At 39.2% G+C, this 27829-nt stretch overlaps 2 protein-coding genes across 7 annotated transcripts; one reads left to right on the forward strand and one right to left on the reverse strand.

The window, feature by feature from the left end:
- Positions 1-257: 257 nt before the first annotated feature.
- On the forward strand, positions 258-12139 carry LOC147169564 (ADP-ribosylation factor-binding protein GGA1-like). 6 transcript variants are annotated; one of them, XM_086083843.1, is made up of 16 exons: positions 258-769; positions 1654-1738; positions 2296-2371; positions 2909-3007; positions 4877-5000; positions 5082-5182; positions 5268-5348; positions 5435-5566; positions 7135-7303; positions 7412-7591; positions 8864-8910; positions 8998-9101; positions 9197-9330; positions 10187-10356; positions 10442-10552; positions 11556-12139. In XM_086083843.1, the coding sequence occupies exons 1-16, from the start codon at positions 724-726 to the stop codon at positions 11664-11666; spliced, it is 1770 nt and encodes a 589-aa protein (XP_085939969.1). In that variant the 5' UTR covers positions 258-723; the 3' UTR covers positions 11667-12139. The 6 variants fall into 6 exon arrangements, with proteins under 6 accessions (XP_085939969.1, XP_085939973.1, XP_085939974.1 ...); XM_086083847.1 differs by having other exon boundaries at positions 716-769; positions 2303-2371; XM_086083848.1 differs by lacking the exon at positions 258-769 and adding an exon at positions 792-919 and having other exon boundaries at positions 2303-2371.
- On the reverse strand, positions 12057-26029 carry LOC147169565 (3',5'-cyclic-AMP phosphodiesterase 4C-like). The gene is made up of 16 exons (XM_086083838.1): positions 25355-26029; positions 23928-24065; positions 23259-23386; positions 22997-23179; positions 21605-21644; positions 21405-21475; positions 21002-21164; positions 20421-20514; positions 20189-20346; positions 20004-20102; positions 18378-18542; positions 18183-18282; positions 16976-17130; positions 16230-16352; positions 15875-16057; positions 12057-13895 (listed from the first exon to the last, which is right to left on the reverse strand). Exons 1-16 carry the CDS (start codon positions 25394-25396, stop codon positions 13161-13163), a joined length of 2577 nt encoding a protein of 858 aa, XP_085939964.1. The 5' UTR covers positions 25397-26029; the 3' UTR covers positions 12057-13160.
- Between the last annotated feature and the right edge of the window lie 1800 nt (positions 26030-27829).

Consider the following 27829-nt stretch of genomic DNA (forward strand, 5'->3'; position numbering starts at 1 on the left):
TATAATTGTAATTGCCAGACGCTCCTAATTTTTAATTGTAATTAATTGCATGACTTTGATAGTTAACTCACGATTAATCACAAATTTGATATCTTCTAAATGTACAGTAAAAAAAAAATCTAGGTTTTCATACTCTTGTTAACAAAAATGGGGGGAAAAATAATAGAATGAGTTCAAATGAATTTTTGACGTCAATGGCAGTGAATGAGTTAAACTGCCATTCCTAACTTCCTACCTTCTTTTACTTTCCCCCCTGCTTTCTTCTTTCCTTCCATCCTATCTGCCATCTTCCCTCCCTCCTTTTCATCCTTCCTTTCGTACGTTTTCTCCTCCCATGGACTTCTTCCTTCCCCATTCCTACTTTCATCACGTGTCCTTACTTCTATCCTTCCTTTCATCCATGGTTCGCTCCTCCCTTCTTTTTGACCATAATTTATTCGCCGCCGTCACGGACCCCCAGTAGAACAGTTTCAAGCATAGTTAGTCATTTATGTGCGAAAAAAAGGGAGTAGCTAAGTAGGCCAACTCGCGTGTGTACGTGCGTGGAGCGTACACAAAGTGTGACGACTGAATGCGGTGTGAGTGTCACATGTCACATGTCACGGGCAAGCCAAATTGACATCGTTGCTTCCCCCAAGTGACACTTCTCACTCTCACACACGTCGACGACCACCTCTCGTAAACGAACCCGGACGTACGTGCAGCAGCAGCAGAAAAGCGGCCATGGCGAACGACGACGGCGGCCATCCAACTTTGGAGTCATGGCTCAGTGAGTAGACGGCACTCGGAAATGGATCACATCAGTTCATTTGACTTTGGTTGCTTTCCGGGTTTTGCGTTGCTGTTTGGAACGCATTGTCTTTGAACGCATCTCACGGCTTCTGCTGTGGTCACGTCACGACTCGTGACACGCATGCATGTAAATATTCTATTTGTGTGACGGTTTGATTGCGAGTACACAACATAAACAATTGTATTTATTTCACGCGTTTATCATCAATGGGCGTTTTGTATCGGAAATATTGGTGGAAACAGGAGACGCTTGTAACAGGAAGTTGGTACATTTAACACGTGCGCGTGCACTTTGTGCTCGTGAAAGATGGGCGAACTTTCGTGATTTTATCAAAAGATTTCGTCAAATGTGTAAAGGCAATTAATCAATATGATTCACACACTTAAAAATATTCTATGTGAAACCATCGGTCACTTGAACTAATTAGGTAAAGAGTGATTGGTTCTGTACTTAATTCTTTAAGTTATGTAATTTCCCAAGATATAAAACAACGCTAACGTACAATTATGCTTTTACTTGTGTAAATGATTTGTTTACTCTTGTCTTAACAACAAAGAAACTGTTCTTAAATTGGGAAATTGTATTTTGCGTAAATACCACCGGTAAAGTAGTAAATATGCTCTTTCCCAAGAACTAACTTCAAACAAGTAAGGTTGATGGGTAGTTAAAGTGTAAAACATTTTCTACAATAAGTGACTTATTAAGAGAAACAGAATTTGCCAGAATGGTGACAGCGCCTTAAGGTATCTTTAAATAGTGTCTTATATTCTCACTTCCCCATTAAATTGAGTTTTTAAAATTGTACAGGTAGTTATAATTGCCTGATGATAATCTCGGTTTAACACTTTTCACTTTTCCAGACCAGGCAACAGACCCGAACAACCAGGACGACAGGTGGGACTGCATCCAGGCCTTCTTTGAATTGATCAACAAGGAGGCTGATGGGTGAGCAAAGTGTTCAAATGAGATCTGAATTGTTGTTGATGTTGAACTTTTCACGCATAGGCCTACACACTCGGTTTTACGGTTAAAACGCAACAATGTTGCCCCACGTCCATGTTGTCATAGACTATTGCCGTTATGACATCCCATCCAAATGTGAGGAGCAATACAAAAACAGCTCCTTTCATCTTTGACTTGTGTTTAGATCTCAGTCATCCATCTTTGTGTTGTGGGTAGGTTTTCTGTAGACCACAATATTGAGGCTTCCGTCCTTCTCTAACCACATTTATAACACGTTTTGATGTCTTCCTGAGTGAAACTGATGTTTCTGTCCACAGACCTGAAGTGTACACTACATAAAGCAAATGCAAAAAAAAAAAAAAAAAAGAGCACAGGTTTGTGTACAGTAGATATAAATGTATCTGGTAATATTAAATTTTCTTGAAAACTGATCTTAACGATGCGGGAATCTGACCATTGGAAAGGTTCATTAATAATCCTTTTAACATTGCCAGCATATCCGCTACATTATACGGTATATCTTATTTTGTTTATGTCAGTCCACAGGTTGCTCTCAGTCTTCTTGCGCATAAAATCCAGTCTCCCCAAGAAAAAGAGGCTATTCAAGCTCTGACTGTAAGTAAGCAAAATCCCAGTGTATTTTTTTTATTTTGTTTTGTCTGTTAGGACCTCAGTTCATAGGCGCTTGTTCACATGCGGACACTGAAGGTTTTTAACTCTGTTGCTAGCCAAAACAGCAGCACCGAAACACACTAACAGTTTCTCAGATGAATTCATGTGTGGAGTCTGACTGCATGTTGTAAATGAGTTCCCTGCGCGTTTATCAATTAGCATTCAAATCGGCTCTGTCAGTTGGATCACTCCACAGTGTTGTAAAATAAAGGCTCAAAAGGTTTCTTTCTGTTTGTACATAGCTGCGGTCTGAGAATAATATGTGCGACTAACTTTTATCACATGTTGGCCTGAACATGATTGATTTCTGTTGGCCATCCCTATCCCATGTTGTTCCACTTTAAGTGTCACCCGCTGGATCTTCTGACCACTCATGTGACATCCAGTGATACGGCTCTGCTAGCAGTTGAGCCAAGAGGATGCACCATTAGCTTGTTCCATTCAGTTAGGGGTGAGCCGTCGCTGCTGCTTTGTTCCCAGGTTCTCGAGGCGTGCATGAACAACTGTGGCAAGAGGTTCCATGGCGAAGCAGCTAAATTCCGATTCCTCAACGAGCTCATCAAAGTATTGACGCCGAAGGTAAGTCTGTATGTAGTGCAGAAATTAACATTGCGGTTGGAAACAATGCGATTTGGGATGCTGGCCGGCCTCCTTTGTGTTTTGAAACCATTTTACCAAAGAAAATCATAGAAACAGAAATAGAGTTGTACCTCGACTTTCGATTGACCCGATTTAAGATTTTTTCCAGATATAAACCGTTAATGTCATGATTCTTTTGTTTAGATTTGCGGGCAAAAAATTGATTTAACAAGCATTTGATGATGGGAGAAAAATTCACAACAAGCAGCACTTTGTTTGATAGTAGTAGGGCTGAACACTTAATCAAATTCAAATCGACATTGTAATGCAATTTTTTAATCGTAAAGGCTGCAATTTGGAGGGGAACAACTAACTCTGCTTCATTTTGGTTCATTGGTAGTCCAAATGCTGTCATAGTGAGTGCTTAGAAGACTGAAAGTCAAAATGTTTAGTGTAATTCAAGTAGATAAACTGTCTTTCATATTAATTCATGCTTCATTTGCCTTTATTTTAACATAAACCTACTCTGTAAGACCAAAATACTTAATCGATATTGGTTTTCTATATGACAGAATAAAGGCTTAAATGGAAAAATAAAACACACATACAGATCCTAAGTGACAATTACAGAAATGTAGCAACTGCATAGAAACTGGTAACTTCATCATCACAAGGGACATAGAAACTGTATAGCAACCACACATGTAATCACAAAAGGACATAGCAACTGCATAGACACTGGCAACTTCATCATCACTAGGGACGTAGCAACTACAAATATAATCACAAGGGACACAGCAACTGCATAGCAACCTCAAATGAAATCACAAGATACATAGAAACTACAAATATCATCAGAAGAGACATAGCAACTGCATATCAACAACAAATGTCATCACATGGAACATAGCAACTACAAATATCACAAGAGACATATCAACTGCATAGACAGACAACTTCATCACTAGGGACATAACAACTGCATATCAACAACAAATGTCACCAATAGAGACATAGCAACTACAAATATAATCACAAGGGACATATAAACTGCATAGCAACCACAAATGACATCACAAGGGACATATCAACTGCATAGCACCCACAAATGGTATCACAAGGGACATAGCAACTGAATAGACACTGATAACTTCATCATCACTAGGGGCATAGCAACTACAAATGTCACAAGGGACTTAGCAACTGCATATCAAACACAAATGAAATCACAAGAGAAATAGAAACTACAAATATCATAAAAAGAGACATGGCAACTGCATTTCAACAACACATGTTATCACATGGAATATAGCAACCACAAATATCACAAGGGACATATCACCTGCATATCAACCACAAATTAAATCACAAGGGACATAGAAACTACAAATATAATCAAAAGAGACATAGCAACTGCATTTCAACAACACATGTTATCACATGGAACATAGCAACCACAAATATCACAAGGGACATATCAACTGCATAGCAACCACAAATGAAATCACAAGGGACATATAAACTACAAATATCATCAAAAGAGACATAGCAACTGCATGTCAACAACACATGTTATCACATGGAACATAGCAGCCGCATAGCAACTGATAACATCAACATAATAACAGCACAATGGCCCAAACCAACGCAGTCATATCAGTAGAGAACCTAGAAAAAATTATCACATATTAAATCTTGATGTTAAGAGGGAGGGGTAACGCAATTAGCCCTACAATATAGTGAAGAATTCTTCACCACTCCCAGTTTCAATTTACTGTAAAACTCCTCACATCAAGATGAACTATGTATGACTTCATGTCGTCCAACACTGTCAGTTTCATTCTGACTTGGACAACTTCTTGTGTGTAGTACTTCGGTTCGTGGACTGCCCAGACGGTGAAAGATAGGCTGACTCAGTTACTTTATGGTTGGACACTCTGGCTCAAAGAGGAAACAAAAATTCAGGAAGCCTACTCCATGCTCAAGAAACAAGGTACAGTACAATGCCGCAAGTTGTCTCGCATGTTCACATGATGATTTTTTTTGCATCTTCCATGCAATGCGCTTATTTTAGGGATCATTGAAAAGGATCCCAAACTACCCGATAATATCATAATGGCCCCTCCACCTCAAAGAGCCACTGACTCTGTCTTTGACCAGGAAGACAAAGCGACGGTGTGTATGTGAACGTTGGTTGTGTGTGCATCAAATTAGGTTTCCACCATCACTAAAACAGCCATCCTCCTTTTACCTCCTCCAGCTCCTAGCCAGATTATTAAAAAGCGGACGTCCCGAAGATTTGGAGACCGCCAACAGGCTCATTAAAAGCACAATGAAAGAGGTGAGGCCTCATATGAAAGATGCAATTTAGCACACGGTCATCTTTTTTGTTTACCGGTAGTTAAAACAATTGTTTGTGTCCTTAAGGAGCAGGAAAATGCGGAGAAAGTGTCAAAGCGTGAATTCACTCTGAAGGCGGTGGAGAGCAGCACCAAGCAACTAAGAGAGATGTTGGACAAACACACTGAAGCACCTTTACAGCCCAGTGACCAATTAAAGGTAACATTACTGTCATACCCACCCTTGCACAATTGCAACATGAGGACAAAATCTAAATATTAATAATAAAAGGTAAGTATTACCATTCTTTCAAAAGCAGAATCTTTATTATATATATATATATATATATATATATATATATATATATATATATATATATATATATATATATATATATATATATATATATATATATATTTTTTTTTTTTTTTTTTTTTTACAGCTCTTGTATTATATTGCTTTAAGTTTGAAATTTCAAAAAATTACCATAAGGGATGTTTTCTACTGAAACCTCACAATATATTTATTATACATTATATGGGCTATAAGATGCACCTGATTGTTTTTTATTCACAATATATCAATTGACCAAATGTGTTATTGGAAATGAATAAAATAAATACATTTTGATGACCAATTTTAGGGTGAAAAAACAAGAGCGAACAGCTTTTATTAATCAATGAATTTGTTGATTTTTTTTGTCTATTAATTTGTCATATACCAAATACATTTCTATTACTGTACTATTTCAATATTGATACTGCAAAAAATATTTTTTTATCAAGATTAGTGAACTGTAAAATAAATGGGCTATGAGATGTGTAAAAAAACTAAAACAAAAATAATAATCACAATATATCCATTAACCAAATGTGTTATTGCAAATGAATAAAATAAATACATTTTGATGACCAATTTTAGGGTGGAAAAAAAAGAGCTAACAGCTTTTATTAATTAATCTAAGGATTTTTTTTTGTCTATTAATTGATGAATCGGAGAATTTCCATCACTGTATAATTTCAGTATTGATACTGCAAAAAATATTTTTAATCAACATTAGTGAACTGTAAAAGAAATGGTCTATGAGATGCACCTGATTTTTGTAAAATATTCACAATTTATCAATTAACTGAATGTGTTAATTGGAAATGAATAAATACATTTTGATGACCAATTTTAGGGTGAAAAAAAGAGTTACCAGCTTTTTTTGCCTATTAATTGATGAATTGGACAAAAATAAGAATTTTAAATTTCCATCACTGAATTAAAACATTGGATTATTTCAGTATTGAAAAAAATGCCCAAACAGAAATGGTCTGTCATATTTTATAAAATGGGCAAAAAAAAGTGGATCATTGTTTTCCGAGGTAAAAGCAGATGTCTGCAAATTTTGATTCAACACAAATAAAATGTTTCCTTTCATAGATTATTGCAAGAATCCGAGAATATTTACTGTTGAGTGGATACAATTCAGAGTGTTTTGGTCCATTTAAAAGGTTTCTAAATGATTGATTAGCAAATTAATTGATTAGTTGTCCAACAAATATTATGTACATCGCTCTTGATAATGGGCCGAATTATAGATGGTACCGGACCGTTTGTTGCCCGCCGGCCTTACACTGCGCACACCTGCCTATTAACTACTAATATATAAATTTCAATTATCCAGTCATAGGGGGAAACATGCAATGTCCACATGAGGGGGAACAAAAAAAAATCTGTTCTAAAAGATCAGCTTCCTTTTTCTGCCGCGTTAATATTTAACAATTCCATCTTCTATATTTCAGGACCTGTACGACAGCTGCGAGCGCCTGAGGCCGAGCCTTTTCCGGCTGGCTAGCGACACGGTGGATGACGACGAAGCCCTGACGCAGATCTTGGCGGCCAACGACGACCTCACGCTGGTCGTGAACGCCTACAAGGAGCGAATCGGGAGGCGAGAGTGTGACAGAAGAAGTAAGAGTGAAGAAGCAGTGACGGAAAAAAAGCGTCATGTCAAATTAGCCATCGGCTGATTGATTCTTTAGCTTGTATGACCGAGTGTTGTTGTTGTTGTTGTTGCAGCTCCCGCCAGTCCCCGACAGATCAAGAGCTACCACCTCATCGACCTCTCGGCTCTCGACTCGCCTCAGACTGACAGAAAAGCCGACCCGCCTTTGGCGATGGACTCCTCCTCACCTGTTTTTTCCTCTTGTCTGGAAAGCGCTTGCAACTCTGCTGCTGAGCAGAACCCTCCACAATCAGGCATGACTGCATTCTTTTTTTTCCCCTCTCCCAAACTGTAGTGAAGCCAACTGAGGACAAATGCACACATTGAAAATAGAACAGAGGCTCAGGATTTTCTGGCTGATCAGCGAATTTTAAAAAAAGATGAAGGAATAGATTTATTTATGTCATTCAACCACTCCTAGCCATTTTTACTGAAGCAATCCCCTTCACTCCCGGCTGCATTAGAATGTAGCTACGTTTCATCATTATTCACAAATCTATTTAGAAATGTGAGTAAAAGAGATTTCTTTCAACATGGCCCTGGTTGATCTCTTATACTCTACTGCCACCTGCTGGCCGTTTGTGTAATAACTACAGTTTCTTCAACTGTTCTTTGCAGTTGAGAGGCTGCATCAAAGCCTTCTATATGCTTTAACATACATTAAAAAAAAACTTATAAATAAGTCTTTGGGACACTTAAAACATTTAAAATAGAACATATTTATACGTTTTTGAGAGAAAATTAGTTAAATAAGTTATTTTTATGGATGTATTTATTTTTAATGCTGTCGGCCTATATGCCGTGGAACCTTATAACTTTATTGGCTCCCATAATAACTTAAAGGATATTCTTATTCAGGTTTTTTTTCTTTTGTCTGTTTCTTTTCTAATTCATCAATCGATTTTGGCAAAATAAACCGATCTAGAGAAACGTTTCTGACAACATATTGCCATTAAAAGATGAATTGCTCTGTTGGGCAATTTGCTGCACATTTCTTTGAATCAATTTTCTCATATTTTGGTTGCTTCTGTCATTTTTTTTCTCAGTCTAATGAAGAGCAAAACAACAAATAACTTTCGGGCTCAAACGTACACGATGGCTGCAGCGAACATCCCCGGAGTGAACGAGATTTTGTTTGCTGTAATGTTTTATTTTGCGGATCCGATAAATGACATCAGAATCGCATTGCATCTTGTAATCGTCGATTATCAAGCAAAAATGAGTCCTCCGTCGCTAGTTAGCTCAGCAAAGTAAAAACATACGCATGCAGCCATGACATTTTTTTAGTCACTCTCTACCAACAAATAAGCTAACCTTAGCTTGTCCCCCAAATACAGCAATGGAGATGCCATACTTCGATATGTCCTCCAGGGGGCGCAAATACCCCTTCTATCGCCATCACCACGTCATTATCCATTTTACCATAGAGACCCCGCCGTCTTAATTATCCCGATTCATGTATCGCTGATTCTATTTGTCATTTACCACTGATACACGTGTAACTTTGTCCTACCTTTTGATTCCAGAGTTACTTCTTCTGTCTCCAAAGTCGTATTATGACGAGCTGATGCAGGTGAGACTTTGAACGGGGAGTTCAAGGCTTTAATGCAGTGGTTCAGCATCTCCCCCCCAAAAAAATGCAAATCGATCTTTCCCACAGCTCAATGGAGTAGTCTGTCCGGCGAATGAGATGAGCGGCCCTTTGCTGAGATCTCGGGGATGTGGGGAAAATGGTTCTTCTACGGCAAATGAAATAAACATATGGTGACCTGGAAATGAAACCAAGACATGACACTTTCATGCACACGGCAAGTTGACATTTGGCTGACATTGCCTCTTTTGTTTTTACTTCCTGACAGGTCACAGAATCAACAGTTCACAAGTTTAGGATCATGTTCAAATACCTGTCAACCGCCAGCACCTTCGGGGGACGGCGCTTGTCCTCAGCATGTGCTGAAAAATATCTTTGTTCCCATGGAGACCATCAAGCCTAGTACGTCTATATCTATTATTTTATTAAAATGTGGATATAAAATATGTAAATGTAAATTATTTTTCACGTTTTAATTATAAAACTAGTAGGGGTGTGAATTGCCTCGTACCTGGCGATTTGATTCGTATCACGATTCATAGGTCACGATTCGATTCGATTAATCCCGATACAAATCTATAAATCGATTATTGCGATATTATTATTTTTTACCCAAATTTAGAAAATACTAATCAGTAAACTTGTGCATGTACACGGTAAGATTTGTATGAAAATGTATTTATCTGAAAATTCAGGCTTATAACTGAGCCACTGCATTTAACAAACAGGTTGCAGTCTGTTTAATGTCTGAACAGCACTCAAATAAAATATTAAGGCTTCATGTTCCATTAATATAACATTCTTCCATGCTTAATATGTGAATCCTAACCCAAAGTAAGACGTTTTGTTGAATATTTCCATGAAAAAAATTGATGTTTAAAAATCGATTCGGGCTGCATATCGAATCGATTCGAGAAATGCGCGCTGTAATATCGCGATATATTGCCGAATCGATTTTTTCTAACACCCCTAATAACTAGTAAATTAATTCATAAAATCACTATTTTGTATATACACGCTATTGTGTATTTTGAATTAACCAAATATTTATTATTATTTGTAAGCCACTATCATACTATGCACAGAACATTAAAATATACTATAATGATTCAATGAAAATGAATGGCGCAAAAGTTCAACCAAATGTTTAAAAAAACTGAACAGTTCTTAAACGTTATTTGCAAACGTACTTGTATGAGTCTTTTCAAAGCCCCACATGGCCACATCAGATAGAAGTCGCGTCTACGTCTTTTCACAGGTCAGCTCGAACCCATCACCATATACGACCAGGGCGGCATCCACGTCTCGCTTCATTTCGCCAGGGACCCGCCGCCCGCTCATCCTGGCGTCGTCGTGGTCGTCATCTCCACGGTGAACACTTCATCCTTGGAGGTGACGGATTTCATCTTTCAAGCTGCCGTCCCAAAGGTGAAAACACCTCAAACGCCAAAGTCTCCCAACGAATGATGAGCACACTGTCAACTTCCCGTTTTTTTTTTATTTCGTCCTGCAGACCATGTCGGTGAAACTTCAACCTGCATCGACAACACACCTGCCTCCGTACAACCCCCTCCAGCCTCCGCCTGCCATTGCTCAGGTCATCCTGTTAGCTAACCCGCACAAGGTGATTCAGCTCATGGAATTCGTTTTTGAAAAAAAAAAGTTCTACTGCAATTCCTCATGGTGAAGGCTTTTATTAGGACAAAATGCATTTTCATAATGTTAAATATGGGCCATAAGTTTACACACATGGGAAAATGTAATACAAGGAAGGGAGTCCTCGAGTTACGGGACCTGCGTCGTTTCCACTTTACGTCCGTAGCCTCTTCTTTTTTATGAATTTCACACAATAATCACGCCATTGTAAAGTTATTTAAAGTTGTGTTGTTGTTATCTCCAGCAACGGACGTCATCGAGCAGGTCGGCTCACCATCAAGCCCGTCATATCTGGGTTTTCACCCGTCAACTTTGTTTCCGTTTCCGGTTTGCGACGTGTGGGCCGCGTCCCAGTACTTGCGCTTCCGCCTTTGTGCCGCCGATGAGCGGGAGCGCGCGGTTGGGGGGCGCAGGGGTAGGTAGGGGTGCGAGTGTTGGAATGTGGCCGAAAACGGCGCTGATGTGTAAAACCCGGAAGTCAGAAGTCCGTGGCATCTACCCCATTTCTGTTTATGTTAGAATTGGCTCCGCTCTGCCGTCCGATTGCAATGAATGTCCGTGCAGACACACGAAATATTGGTTCCGGCCTTCCGGGTCGCGCAAATATGTTTTATTTTTTATTTTTATTACTGTACAAAGCATTTTACTGTAAATATCCACTTTAACGGTGAAATCCGAATCGAAACTCGCGTTACATTGCCAGCGTAGGAACAGAACTTGAACGTAACTCGAGGACCCCCCCACAAACCCTATGTATGGAAACAGAGTTTTTTAAAGGTACTAATTTTACATGACAAATAATGAAGCTATCAAATTAATTAAAGACAAAAAAATAGCTGCTGAAAATGTATCCATTTTTAAAAATGACTCGGCAGAGTTCCGTAAATTTTGATGCCGATAAAATTGTTTGACCTTGATGGAGTTGTGCACTCTGCCTGACCTTTTTCATGTCTGGATCTTTGCTTCCTCAGTGTAAAATGCGTCTGCGCTACAAGCTCACTCTGACGCAAGGACGCCAACAGTTGAGTGAGATCGGAGAGATACAGAACTTCCCGGACTGGACGTCTCTGAATGGCTGCTGAAAACGAAAAAAGAAAAAAAATAACATTGGGGTCGGCTTCAAGCGCTTTCAAATGAAAATGGAGGCTTTTATATGCATCAAAATGGACTTGAACTTTTCTTCCTAAGTCGGCCTGTTACGGAGTTTTATCAGTTACACTTGCCAGTTAAAATATATTTGCTTTTAATACATTTGCAATATTCCTCAACATGTCATAAGGAAGGCGTTCAGTTTTAAATTTGTCTTGACACTGCAAGTTCTCAAGGCTTTTTTTTTCTAAAGAATTATGTTTGGGTTTTTATCCATGCATTTTTTTTGTCATTACTGCAGCTGGAATCATGTGACTCCATTGTGCCTGAAGCCGTATATGACCCCAATAACTAGCTGTGAATAAAACACGACCAGATCAGTGTTAACCATCTGAAACGGTTTAATCTGTTCACATGGTAAACAATATTTGTCAATGAAACAAAAATAAATTAGGAATCAAATCAAGTAATTACTCTGTTGACAGTTTTTTTTTCTTTTCATCTTGAAATAACAAATTTAAAATCATGTTTATTATTATTATTATTTTTAACAGATTCATATTTAGCAAAGTAGAGGCTCTGTTGTCACCACAGCGAGCCTAGATTGCCTCCTTCATTGGGCTTTAATATTGTTGGACCAGCCTGACACCTCATACTGTATCCGTACTTCCTTACTTGAATGCATATATTCAAAAAATTATTTTTTCTTGTCTGATAATTCCACACAATTCTATTTTATTGCAATATAGATTCGATTATCCTTACAACAACAAAAAAACAAACAATTGCTTGGAACTGGGAATTGCTTCTTAGATCTTTTATAAGTCATTGGCGAAAAGGTAAAAATATTTCACCTTGATTGATCATATTTATTATATGACATCAGAAGATTAAAATACATGTTTGTTATGTACATATATGTAACAGAGGTGATAAAGTGCCAAAAACTTGTCTTTTTTTACAAAAACAAAAGTTGATTTGTGGAAGACGGTCACACTCTTGAACCCGGGACCCACAATCCATTGCTTCATGGACGACGAGCCGCCGTCGTAGGCGAGTGAGTGAGTGAGTATACCGGGTGTCGTCAACTTGCCTGCAAATCATTAAGTGATGACATTGACTTTATTTCTCGGCAGTACAGCACTGCCGCTTTTGTGAAAACAAGACGGCGGACTTCACTTCACTTCTGGTGGGATCTTCGTCAAGGACGACACAGAAGACGATGGCAAGTATAGTCGGTGATCTCGGGAGAACAGGCACAAACTTATTTTGCATGTATGTGTTATTTGGTGACCCTCGTCCAAAGGTCTGTAAGAACAGCTTGCGGTGCCGCCGCCGCCTCCCGCAAGAGGTTCTGCCCACGAGTCCACTGACCTCTCAGCTCGGACGTGTTCGAGTGGACGGCGCGCGCGAGTGACAGGCTGACTCTCGCCTAATCCGCGTTTTCATCTGCATCTTCTCGCTGATCGTTTGCTTTGCATGGCCCACTAACTCTCCTCTTCTTCGTCGTTTCCATCCCCATCTTTCTCCTCTTCACCTTCTTCCGCTTCCTCCTCAGCAGTTGCTTCCTCTTCCGCATCCTTTTCCTCCACCTCTTCCCCGTCCTCTTGTTCCTCCTCGTTCTCGTCCCCCGCCGTTTCATCCTCCGCCTCCTCGTCAATATTTCCCCGGACTCCATCTTCCTCCTCCGCATTCCCATCTCCCGCGTCCACATTTTCCTCGCCCTCCTGCGGGGCTCCGTCTTCATCCGGATGATCTTCATCCTCCGCTACTTTGGTCTCCTCATCATCTGCTTCCTCTTCCTTCTCAGTGTCGCCTGTCTCGTCTTCCACCTGCTCCTCTGCGGGGGTTTCTTCCTCTTCCTCCTTCTCGCCAGCCTCCTCATCCTCATCACTAACTCCGTTCTGCTCCCTGTTGTGGTTCCTCTCGTCCTCCGTCTCACTCTCGGCTTGGCCGTCAAGGCTGGGGTCTCTCTGGCCACCGCTGATCCTCTTGTGGACGTGGTTGCGGTTGTTGTGCTCCTGGTCCTCCAGCGTGATCTCAAACTGGAAGCGGTCATGCAGCAAGTGTCTGTCCGGGGGAGGCGACGGCGACTGAGGCATGGTGGTCAGGTACCACTCGCGGTTCTCCTCCAATGTGTCCAGAAGCTCCTGGGCGTCGGGGTGCACCAGGTCGGCCCACGTCTCCCACAGCGGGTGGACGATGTAGTCGATGAAACCCACCTGGAGGGCAAGTAACTCAAAATGTTATCAAAGCAGTGATGGGAAGTAATAAAGTAGAAATACTTAATTGTACTTGGGTAGATTTTTTTTCAGGTTTCTGTACTTGAGTATTTCTAACTTTACTTTTATCCTTAATTTTTTTCCACCTATGAAGATGATGACGATGTCAATTTTAGAATTAACTAGGTAGTCACAAGAAGGAGTCATGCCATCTTACTTATGACAAAACTCTCAGGATTGGCACATACTGTACCTATAAATCGAGATGAGTTAAACAAATCAAGGCTTTGTGTGTGTGTGGTTTATTTATTTATTGATAAATTACTTTGTGTAACTCAAAATGTTATCAAAGCAGTGATGGGAAGTAATAAAGTAGAAATACTTTATTGTACTTGGGTAGATTTTTTTCAGGTATCTGTACTTGAGTATTTCTAACTTTACTTTTATCCTTAATTTTTTTCCACCTATGAAGATGATGACGATGTCAATTTTAGAATTAACTAGGTAGTCACAAGAAGGAGTCATGCCATCTTACTTATGACAAAACTCTCAGGATTGGCACATGCTGTACCTATAAATCGAGATGAGTTAAACAAATCAAGGCTTTGTGTGTGTGTGTGTGGTTTATTTATTTATTGATAAATTACTTTGTGTAACTCAGTGTTTGTTTGTGTCTTCCCCACACACTTCCAATTCCATCACTTCCCCATGAGAGAAGAGGACAGTAGAAAATTCAGAAAAAATATATAGTAAAATAAGAAAATTAGTACTTCAAATAAGCAAAATAATCTACCAACAGAACAAGAACATTTTACTTAAATATACTTGTAAGATTTTTAAAAATAAAATAATACTAGGCTCATATTAACCACAGCGGTCTTGAAAATAGTATTTTTAGACTAAAAACAAGTAATATTGACTTTTTTCCCCCAAGCTCTAATATATAAGTATTTATTCATGTTTGGCCAACTTGGCCTGGGTGTCAAGCAGGGAGGTATCAGGTCCCATTTTTATTGTCTTTGGTATGACCCAGCCATGGATTGAACCCACAATCTCCCAGTCTGAGGGTAGACACTCTACCACTAGACCACTGAGCAGGTAGAGGAATAAGGAAAAATGAGCTTAGTAAATATAACGAAACGAATCACTTAAATAAATAAATAAATTGCTATATTGCCCTTTTGTCTGTTTTCATACTTGCATTTTTTCCCATTTATCTTATTACTAGATTATGCAAAATCTTAAAATAAAAAAATGCAATTTATGAAACCTCAGTTCAGGGCCTTTGATGTTGGCTAATAGTCATTTTAAAATGTGGAAAATGTTTGTTTTATGCCTCACAGTAGGCCGATTTAAAACTGTTTTTTAACACTCAATGACAAAACTGCTGGATCAAATAAGATAATTAAATAATAAGTATAATAAGCAGAATTATCTTGTCTGACAATTTCATTTTAAGTATGAAAAAACCTGTCCAAGCAAAATAAGCAAATTAAGGTTAAATTTAAGAAATTATATCATATTTAAGATTTTTGTTTTTACAGTGCAACTCCATTTTTCGCCAGCAGCGCTCTCACAAATGTTCCATGGTGAAACCCCTTTAAAAGTCTCCCATCACTTTGACACCAGCTGCTAACAGCATGCGCAATTTGTTTATTGCCCGCTAATTAGGATATTTGGCAAACGAGCAATCTGTGTAAACCATGTGCAACAAATCCACCGACAGCTTGTGAAAAAGGGAACATGTACTTACGCCAGCCACTGTATTTGACATCTTAGTAATTTGCATTTTGTCGGTTGTTAGCATTAGCTAAGTTAGCATTTTTAGCAAAATTTTTACTGTACATAATTAACGCAAAAAAAAATTGTTTTACTTTTTATTTCAAGTACATTTCAGAATTTTTTTTTTTACTCTTACATACAATAAGTACAGGAGTTAAATCAGTACTTTTACTAGTTTGAGTTTTTTTTTTTTGTACCTGACTCTTCTCCACAGAGGCAGTGTGTTTGTCACACATGGCGCTAATCTCCATGCCGCGCTCCCTCTCCTTGTCGCCCTGGCGAAAGAACTCCTCCATGATCCTCTCCGTCCACTGCCGGTACAAGGGTAAGGTCTTGGTGGGGTTGCTCAGGTCAGCGCAGTGCACCATGTTCCTTAGGACCTGCAAAAATGGCCTCCATTTACAACCCAAGTTCTAATAGTTGGTCCAGGAAATTGTATGATTATTCCCAGCAGTTACAATTTTTGTTGTTGAATGTTACTCCATAGCTCCATCTATTGGATCGTGTCTTAGCAACGGGTTATTGGCAAAATGTTCAAATCTGGCAACCCACCTGAATGCGCTCGTTGTAGTGATCCAGCAGAAGCACGCCGGAGCTGGTTACCTTCTTCGTCTCCACCATAGTCTTCAGGTCAGCCAGCAGGGTCATATGTTTGGACATGTCTGTGGCCAAAACCTGGAGATGCAAAAAAACGACATACAATTTCTAATTTTTTTTGCAACCATAAGGTCTTTTTTTTCCCCCTTTTTTTTTTTTTTTTTAAATCAAGTTACACGTTATCCCATTTTAAACGTGTCAGTCTTAACTCATTCACTGCCATTGACGGCTATAGACGTCAAAAATTAATTTGAACTATTTCTATTAATTTAACATTTTTTCCATTTTTTTTTAATAAGAGTATGAAAACCTAGAATTTTTTATTTATTTATTATATAAAATTTGTGATTAATCGTGAGTTAACTATTGAAGTCATACAGTTAATTACCATCAAAATTTTTAATCGCATGACACGATTTTAAGAAAAAAAGGAATAAAAAATTAGGGGCATCAGGCGATTACAATTTTAATCGTAATTAATCGCATGACTTCACTAGTTAACTCACGATTAATCACAAATTTTATATCTGTTCTAAATGTACAATAAAAAAAAGGTTTTCATGCTCTTGTTAACAAAAGTGGGGGAAAAAAATTAACTAATAGAAATAGTTCAAATTATTTTTTGACGTGTATAGCCGTCAGTGGCAGTGAATGAGTTAATGGTTATGCATCGGAGCACATCATAGCAACGGGGCACTAACGATATCGATGACGAGCTTGCGAAGGCTCTGCCGCTGCCGCTTGTTGAGGTTCTGGAAGATATCACAGTTGTCCTGGTGCAGGAGTTTGAAGCCGACAGCAAGGTGGTGGTTCTCCAGGACCGACTCGTCGTTGTACATCAGCGCCAGTTCTGAGTCTGCACATCACAACAGTTACTTGAATACCCAAGATTTTGATTGTGCAGATACCGATACCTAGTAAATATACCGCTAGTACAGTTGATACATGAAAACAAACAACAATGACAGATCATTTTAGGGAAAGACCTATATAATTTTCACTATAATACTTTTCCTTAAAATTGCATGAAATTAACTCATTCACTGCCATTGACGGCTATAAACGTAAAAAATTCATTGGAAATATTTCTATTAGTTTAGAAAATTTTTCCCACTTTTAAGAGTATGAAAACCGAGATTTGTTTATTGTGCATTAAGAACAGATATAAAATATGTGATTAATCGCGAATTAATTAGTGAAGTCATGTGATTAGTTACGATTAAAAACTTTAATCGCCTGAACGCCCCGATTAAAAAATAAATAAATAATAATAATTCATTAACTGCCATTGACGGCTAGAAACGTAAAAAATTCATTTGAACTATTTCTATTAGTTTTTAAAAAAAATCCCCACTTTTGTTAACAATAGCATGACAACCTCGATTTTTTTAATTGTACATTTGAAACATGTATAATTTTTGATTGTAACTAAAAAAATAAATTAAAAAAAGTTCTAGGTTTTCATACTCTTGTTAACAAAAGTGGAAAAAAATGTTAAACAAATAGTTAAAATTAATATTCGACGTCTATAACCGTCAATGGCAGTGAATGAGTTAAACAAAAGAACCCGTTTCAATAGCTGCCACAAAATCAATTGTTTCCTCTCACGCACTTGTTCACTCGCTTTTAAGTTTCACATTTCGCTTTGCACCTTAATTGGTAGCAGCAGTAGTCCTGTTAATAGCAGTGTTCCAACAGCACCTCATTTGCATATCACCGCACTACTATTAATGGTATTGCCACCCCTATCATTATCTGCGTTATACCCACTCCTATTACTCTCAACTACTCTCATTATTTCAGAGAGCACAATCTTAAACCTGCTCTGTATAGACAATGACTTTGGAATAACTTTTGTCATGTTGAACCATTTGACAGTAATCACATTGTCTTAAATGTGGGACTCACTAGTGTTGATGAGGAACTGATTGGAAACTCCAGGATGATCAACATCGTGGATGGCGGCGGCAAAGAGGGCGGCAAGGATCTCCAGGTCAGTGAAGACGGCCTTAAGGGAGAAGACCAAATAAGGAGCGTTGAGTTAACTCGAGTGAAATTATGACTCGCGTTGACCTTCATCTTTTCTCTTCAAGTGTTACACACGTCGAGGGCCGGAGTGGAGAGGAGCACGTGTGTGGACTGGGTGACATCGGCAGCGTGGAGGCTGTTGTGGTACGCCACGTTGCCGTGGTAATGGTCCTCCAGTGTCATCACGTAAGTGACGAAGGTGTCAACGGGAATGCGGAAGGTCTTCAGCAGCTCTCGTTCCTGGGGAGGTGACATTTTAGAAAGTACAGTGGTGCCTTGAGAAATGAGCATAAAATAAGCATTTTTGAGATACAAGCCCTCTTTTGGACGATTTTTATTTTTTTGCCTTTACTTGAGAGCAAAAATTTGAGATACCAATGCTAGATGGTGGCACTTAACTCAAGTCAACTCAATACAAGCAACTGTTTGGCAAAAAAAACGACCACATAGCTTTGCCTTAAGAAAGTCAGCTTAGCTTAATGCTAACAATGTGAAAAGGCAAAGACAGGCTAATGAATAGCATTAGGTTTGTCGTGTTTTAAGCAATGGATATTTCAACACAAAAACATGAAAGGGATACCTGAGTCATTGAGAAATTTTCAGCAATTATAAGTTCATATTTTGTCCAGAATGAATTTGATAACGTCATAATTTTTCTTGTACAATTAATACTTTAAAAAATACAGTTTTTCCACTTGCTGTCGACTGAAGATGACATCACCTGTGCTGAGGAAGTAGGTCACGACCAATCATGACTCACCTGTTTTCTGGGTTTTCAGCAAACTGAGCCCTGATTGGTCGTTGCCTACTTCCTCAGCACAGGTTGTTATACTTCAGTCGACATCAAGTGGAAAAAAAGAATTTTTAAAGGTATAAATTGTTCATGAAAAATAATGAAGCTATCACATTCATTCTGGACGAAATATGAACTTTTTACTGCTGAAAATGAGTCAAGCATGCCTTTAAGTTTAACAATACACACTGGCTTGTATTCACGATGCAGCAGTTTATTCAGGAGCTGTGTCCGCCTATAATAATAAAGGGCGGTCTTTTTCTTATTAAAAATGCATCACAAATATTCTTGTTGGTTTTTTTCCTCTTTTTTTCAGGAGGCTGGAATGAATTTATAGCATTTCCAATAAATGAATGAATACATGTGTCAAAAACACCACTTTACTAAAAGACCACACACGGTCATTAACTCCCAAAACCATATTAAAAACATTCGATTTTAAACATTGCCGTGGTCCCAAAAACGTATTTATGCGTTTTCTATGCTAGATGAAGAGGAACCTGAAGAGGACGCTTAAAGCAATGGTAGTTATTACACACACAAAAAAACGGCCAGCAGGTGGCAGCAGAGTATAAGAGATCAACCAGGGCCATGTTGCAAAAATACTTCTTTTTTGGGGGGGATGAAACTTAATTATAATCGACTGATAATTGCTGCAAAACGGAAACAGACACAAATATACTTTTTTTCCTGATGAAAAAGAGGCTCTAATCTTTCTTTTGGTAGGTTCCACGTTTTAATAGCAATGGAACACAATATTCTTTGGGCCTTGCAAAATCTGCCAAAATCCAGTAAAACAGCCGGGAGCGAAGGGGGTTGCTTCAGTGAACATGTCTGGGAGTGAATACGTTAAATAAAACAAACAAAAAAACACAACAACCCGACCCATATAAGCACAGTTTGCGTACCTGGAAGATGGTGTACATGATGCAGCTAAGTGGTCTGTTCTGGGAGAATTCGGCAACTTGAAATATGTTGAAGCTCCACTTGTCCAAATCCTCCAACTCCTGCTTCCAAGCATACACACACACAGACATTCAAAATAGTTCTTCCCAACGAAACATTTAAAAAAAAAAAATTATTTCGCCGAGACCTTGGCGAGCTCGTCCTCATGGTCCGTGTTGACCCCAAAGCGAGGCATGGAGGAGCTGGAGAGGCTGGAACTGTGTGATAGTTTCCGCACGCCGCTGATTTGACTCATCGGCTTGTCTTTCAGAGTCGGGGAAGGGATCTCCTCCTCATTCTGCTTGTCTGCACACATACACGCATAATGTTAAATGACTTATTTTGTTGGTCTGCTGTGATAGGAATATTGCTTCGCTCACCCAGGAAGGTGCTGGAGATGTATTCCGACACCTGGTTCCCTGAGCGACTCATCTCGGACAGGTGGGACAGCTCTCTGTTCAGCATCCTCTTGAACTGTAGCACCACATGGTAACACATGGTCACATGGTATGCCCAATACAATACCTGCTGCCACAACTAGTGAACAAATGTGAGTAACTGACACCCCTACTAGTTTTGTATTTTGTTTATTTGCTGATCAGCGATGCTCAAGTTTGGCTCCCTCTAGTGTTTAAAAAGTTGTATTTCATGTATCATAAACATTTATTTAGTTACTATTTTTAGGCATATTGTGACATTTGAAGTAAATTGAGTTTTCAAAGTGAACCAGGATTTATTTTTTTTCATTCAACCCATTATTTAACCAGGTTTGTCCCATTCAGATTAAAAACCTATTTTTCAAAAGAGACCTGACCTTAACAGAGAGTACAGTGAGACAAATAAAACATTCACAATAGCACAACATTTTTGGATTAAATGATCAATAAAATTGAATATGCAGGGGATTACTTTCCTTTACTTTCAAGGATTTTGAATCAAGCTGAAATATTCTGTCCCTTACCTTGTTGGACGCCATCTCGCTGACAGAGCGGTGCGTCTGGATGGTTTCAAGCTGGTCCAGACACCAATCCAGTTCCTCCAGCGTGTCTAGGGCGAGCTGCTGGTACTGCTGGTCCGACAGCGTGGCCCTGGGACTCACACACACTCCACCCAGCGGAGACCGCCTGAGGTCACCGTGGTTGGTAAGCAAGCAATTGTCTTGAATGGGGTAAAAGGTGCAATATAATATATAGTATTGTGAAACAAATAAAATACAATAACGGGCATGAAATAAACTATAATGAGACAAACAAATAATTTGAATGCATTAAGAGAATTAAATACAAGTATAACATGTTGGAGCAACAAACCAAAATCAAAATTAAAATGACACAGCATTTATATGAAATAATTAATTCACTGACTTGACTGTCGGAGTTGAGACGTTGGCGAGGATGGTAAAGTTGCTCCGCACCGATCGCAGACTGGCCAGAACCTTAAACATAATAATCACATCAATTACATTTAGAGCCAAAACACGGAAGAACATTCTTATTGTGCCAAACGGAACTGTACATGTTTACAGTATAATCTAGAAAGTTGTACTCGTTGAGGCTCCACTCACCTGAGCAAAAGGAGTAACGATGAAGTCCTCCCCAGTGTGTCTAAAAAAGGATGAACATATGTAAACAATTAAGTAGCTTGCACATGAACACTACTGACAAAAAGTAAAAGGATATTCATTCAGATTTCAGCTGAACTTTGAATGTCCAGCTGTTTAATGTTTCGGTACAACTTACTGTTCTTTAACAGGTCTTGGTCTTCATGCGGTCCTTTTCATCATGATGCTGACATTTTGACATCATCAAACCAAGGCGACGTCTAACAATTGATTAGTAATATCTCACCATTGCAGGTAAATAGTGTCACAGAGTGTAAAAGAAAGTAGTGTTGTTTCTGGCAGCCATCTTGGTTTTAATCTTTCGGCTGAAAAATGCCTTCCTAGTCCTGTTTTAGTTAAGATTTTGAAAAAGGTTTTAGTCTAATTTGAGAGGTAAGGAAAGTATTGCACTTTTAGCAACTTATGTTACCGAAGCCAGGTGAACTGTTCATTTAGCACAAATGCTACATTTTCCGCCATGTTAGTCACTAAAAGATGGCTATAACAACGCATTGTTACAATAATGACCGTACAAAAATCCCTGCATGTTTTTCACATAACAGTAACACACAAATAATTGACATTAGCGCAACAAAGCTAACTAACTTTAGCCTGAAGCTAGCTAGCAGCCAATTTCCGCCAGGAATGATTTGGAAAACTTTAGCATACTATGACATTTATCACAAGCTGATTTTTGAGTAACATCTTATGTACAGCCATAGAAAAAATATTAGCGCACCTTTGTTTCTTCCGTTTCTGTGTCCATTTTAAATGTGTTGTGACTGTGGTCGCTACAACTAAAGGTAGGCTTACATTTGTTTGGACAAAAATAGCTAAGACTTTAATTTAGGACCTGATATCGTGCCATTTGCCATAGTTTTCTTCATAAAAAAAAAACCCCTAAGTTAAGGTTTATGTTTTCTTTTCTGTCTGTTAGTCCCATGATACACCTTTAGTCATACCAAGAATTAAAATCAACAAGAAATTGTAAATTTCCATGACTATATGTTTATAGGACTTGCATTTCAAAAGTCAGACAGACCAACTACCAACATTTTCAGTCAGTCTCGTCTCGTCGGGGAAAACTTGCCCATCTTGTTTTAGACAAAGAGCAATGTTTACCTTTTCATCATCAAGTTATCCAGATGAAAAAAATAAAAGGTCAACAAAATCATTTTGTCATCGTTGATGAAAACAACGCTGAAAGGCGTTTAAGTGACATGGATCAAACAACTTTTGGGAATGTTTTGTATGTGCATTCAAAAGTTAAGAAGGTCAAATTGTGCATTTTAGTTTCATGGACATACTTCACCCTTTTGGTGATTCGTGTTTAAACAACCTTACTCATCCTCTTACCCTTCGCTCGCCAGTGATGAGTTGCGCGAGACCGTCTTGGGCGACATGTCGTAGTCTGAGTCGGAGCGGTAGAGGAAGGACTCCCTCCTCTGGCTTTGGGGGAAGGACGTATTGAGAGTGAGTCCTGGACTGTGCGAGCCCAGCGGCGTGTGAGCGGGGGAGATGCCATTTTCTCCATCATAACTGTAAAAAGTGTTCAAGGAATTGCGTTGGAGAAGTTTTGACGATAGAACATCGAGGTGGCGAGGCGTTGTGCGCAAACCTGTCGGCGTCAGCTTGCGTGATGGAGATGCGCGGCGGGATGCGGAGGGGCAGCGTTGTGGGACGCGACACGTTGCCAAGGACCTCTGGCGAACGAGTGCGGTCGCGAGGGCGCAGCCAGCAGGGAACCTGTGACATTAACAAGTGAAAACAAAATGCAGTTACTGTGGCTGAAATGAGTCTTTGACTAAAATATATTTTATACAGCCTCACTAGTCCAAGTATGGTATTCTGGTTGATATTGTGTTAGCGGAATATTAAGTTAAGCAGCAAAATCCAGACGTTTTTATCCATCTCAAGGGGCGGCCATTTTGCCACTTGCTGTCAATTGAAGATGACATCACAGTTGCTCAAGTCTCAGGTAACAACCAATCACAGCTCAGCTTCAGAAAACAGGTGAGCTGTGATTGGTCGTTGCCTGAGCCCTGAGCAACATTGATGTCATCTTCAGTCGACAGCACGTGGCAAAATGGCCGCCCCCTGAAATGGATAAAAACGGCTGGATTTGGCTTCATAACTCATATTCCACAAATGTAATATTAATCCGAATGTCATGTTTAGACGAGTGAGGTCACATATAGCATATTATTATCAAGATTTGTTTAAGGTTGACTTCCACTTTAAGGCTGCCAGGCCAATCGTGGTGCGCCCGTTGTTATATCTTGACTACCTGTAGACTAGATGAGAGTCTCCTACTCCTCCCCCGGCGTAGCTCCGCCCCCAGCGTGGCCCCAGACGTGTAGGATCGGCTGTAGCGCGGCGACTCTGACTTTTCGCCCCCACCAACCGTTATGTGAGCGTCCTCACCCTGTGAGACAACGAGAAGACCAGTTTCATGTTTCCGTGGATGCAACGTGCAATTATACGACTGTCAAGTATATGAAAAGCTTGAAAAAAAAAAAAGCCTGTGTGTGTGTGTGTCCATGTGTATCTGTGTATGTGTGTGTGAGATAAGCCGCTACAGACGGGGATCTCTTGGAGGCTGATCTGCACTGCAGCACAGTAGCAACAAAACACTTGGGGGGAACAGTAGCAGTTGCTAGGCAACCGTGCCGTGTTACTCCCATGCTGCGCTTCATGTTGTCGTCCAGAGCAGATGTGGAAGGATGCTCGCACGCGTGCACACATCTAAATATACAGTCTCGCACACAAAAAGGCACTTGTGAGTTTGATCAATAAAAGCCTGTTTGAATAATGCATGCTATCATGTCCTTCATCCGGGATGAAAGCATCTAAGTGGATTCCTTTACTTAGACCTTCACAGCGAGCACAAAGGAAGGTCGAAATGTGTGAAAGTCACCAGGTATGCGTGTCTTTCACTGCAGACAGTTAACCCCAACACAGGTTATATAAGTGGATTTGAACTTTATTGACCTATGGGCACATTCAAATATTGACACTGAATTTGGTTAGTTTGATTAGTATTCCGTTCCATTTTGCTCTTGTCTCGACCTTGTTTACTCCATTCAGGAAGCTGTGCTTAATAAAGTCGGGTTTATACTTTGGCAATAATTTAGTTTTTTGCAAAGGTTTGCCATCACGTTTTACCATCACGCCAACTGAAATGCATATTACTGCCGTTGGTTGGGAAGCTGTATTGTAGCTTAGCATCTCATGGATACCAGTATAAAGTATAGCGGGGCTAGAGATTTTCTTTTAAATGACCCGACTTAAAGATTTTTGACTAGTGATTACATTTGATGGAAATAGTTCCTGGTGAGAATTTATTGTATGTTTTATTTTTTTGATTTTAATGTTTGAAAACCAATCCATGTATTGAGATACGCATAGAATCATCTTTTATTTTATTAATTAATAAATTAATTAATTTATTTATTTATGGTTTTTTTGTTTGTTTTTTATTACAAAAAGAATAATCTTTTATTGGTGAGATGCACACCCTTGGCAGGAGTAGAAGAAGTATATTCTTCTTCATTTGTGTCTATGACTGAATAATATGATACTGCCTCCTGGTGGCCAAGGTAGGCACACGAGGAGCAGCACAATAAATTGCAGCATTAACTCATGATTGCATAAACTGTTTCATGCTTCACATTCTATTTAGTGATATTGTTCCTCTCTATTGTTCTACCTCACCTCTTCTCCAGTTACCGTCAGCACGCTGCGGCTCTTCTTCATCCTGATTGGCTCGTTCTGGGCCCCAGGGCGGAGCGTTCCGGAACCCAGGCAGCAGAGCAGGTGGAGAGCCAGGACCGGAGAAGTAATGGGTCACTCCAAGGTTAAACCTGGGTAGACGGGGTTCGGGAGTTACTGGGGTGGTGGTTCTTTTTGGAGCGTCAAACCGGGTCGCCGTCTGCGTCCATTGAGGCTATACCAACATCTCAAGGTTCAGGCGGCTCAAACCGGACCCCTCGGTACCTCCTCTGAGGCTCCGTCTTTTTTGTTTTGTTTTGGCTTGTTTTAAGAGATTGACACACACTCCACAAAGCTCACTCCATGTTAGAGCAAATAAAGAGTTTCTGGCGTGAAGATCCACCAGCATGTGGTCCCGCTTGGGCCTGGTGAGGCAACAACACACCCCAGTTAGGGTCCATGATGTCGCGGCTGGGAGACTTTCGAAAAAAGCATATCCTCAAATCCGCTAATCCAACTAGGAATCGTCCTTGCATAGTTCCAACCTCGTTAAAATCTGTCCCTGGTGCGGTACAGAAGTCCAGAAGCGTCGTGGTCTGGGGTGACCTTTCGGGATGTCGAGCATCACTGGTTGGAAGTCATCCCGGAAGGTCACAAGTTGCTTGAGCGTCTTTTCACTTCTGCCTGTTAGGGAGCAGCAAACAGCGTTCAAGGTTACTTTTAACATCAATTGTTCAAGCTTTTGCAGATATTGGAAGGGATCTGTGGGAAATGTCAACGCTTTAGTAGACGAGAGATAGGACAAGCGCGTTGACAATAATGCGATGCAATTGAATAAAAACTTGCATGTAAGGAGGTGATTCAAATCAACCGGGATGTCTGCGCCGAAGATGTGTCTCCCTATTTCTCCTTATAGGCAAGGTCATATTACACACATGCACAGGCAGTTATCGTTTGCCTTCTACAACTGGCGTCCCCAACCAGACATCTTGCTTTGTCTCAATGACAATACAATATCAGAAAAGGAGAGTGAGGAACAAGCTTTACTTTCTTGCCCTCAGACTTAAACAAAAGATTGTTTAAGGTTGTAATTAGCATAGAATACATTTTGTAATACCAAAGGCATGTATTTTTCGGACAGATTGCAACGGCACTAATAAAAGGCTTCTTCGGTTAAAAGATTACATTTGAAAGATTACAGGGCAATAAATGGGACAGTGTGTATTATTTAGTGCCATATAGTGGTGAATTAATAATTCATTCAATAATATACGAATAAATATATGTTCTATCACATCAATGTACATTTTTTATACAATTGTTGTTCTAAAAATTTCTAATTATATTACATAGCTTTTTTGGGAAGGGCTAAATATTTTTTTTCTCCGGTCCAGCCGTTTGTGTCCCTCTGCTTTGCTCTTGGTAGCAGGCTAACTTTTGCTAGCTTCTCCCGCTAGCCGCTCTTGTTAGCCGATCCAGCTAGTTTTTGTTAGCGGCTTTTGTTCGCTGCTCCTGTTAGCATCTCCAACAAGTTCTTGTTAGCAACTCTTGCTCACCGCTTACGATGCTCCTGCTCACCGGGCTGCTCGCTCGCGCATTCCAAATACCGTAATAATTGGTAGTTAATTGGTGGTAACCTTGCTAAGTATGGTCTCTCTGAGGCACCGTAGTGCGTGGGCTTCAAAATCTTTGCATTCTTTTAGTTAACGACTAGATGGCACTAAATAATACACACTGTTCCTTAAAAAAAAACAAAAAAACTTTACAGTCTTATTATTTATTTATTTTTACAAAAATATTATTGTAATGTAACATTTGAACTATAATATGACAGTAATTTTTTAAATCACAATGACATTTTTTTTCCGTCATCAGGTGTCTTTTTTAAGATAGCATTATGTATCTATTCGCATAACGAGTTTTATTAGATGATGTTATGACATCATTCTCATACATTACAACTTGAATTCTCAAAATAATATTTTGATAGATTATAATAATTTTATGACTTTATTGTATTGTTCCTGTAAAATTATGACTATTACATTACATCTTTATTCTGTTAATATTACACATTTTAGTCTTGCAAAAGTTTTCTTTTGTTCTTGTAATATTATTTGTTCTTTCTTGTCAAATACAACTTCATTTTGACTTTGCCGTAGACTTTTTTCTTGTAACATTAGCATTTTTCTTACCATAATTATGACTTAATTCCTGTATCATTACAATGACAATACAACACATTTATATATTTTTATTGTCTCAATATCACACTTTTTTTTCCTTACAAAAAATGTTACTTCATGCTTATAATATCACAACTCAATCATAACATTACTGGTACAAATGTTCTCGTATTTTCCCACGATGCAGTCAGAGTTCTTTTTTTTTTTGTGAGAAATGCTTCAAATTCTGAGCACTTGAAAAGCACTTCATCAGAAATTCAAACACTTCCAGTTCAATTTCCCTTTTGAGTCA

Source organism: Leptonotus elevatus, chromosome 8 (genome assembly GCF_054856555.1).
Source record: "Leptonotus elevatus isolate MCC_2025b chromosome 8, RoL_Lele_1.0, whole genome shotgun sequence".
NCBI classification, from domain to species: domain Eukaryota; kingdom Metazoa; phylum Chordata; class Actinopteri; order Syngnathiformes; family Syngnathidae; genus Leptonotus; species Leptonotus elevatus.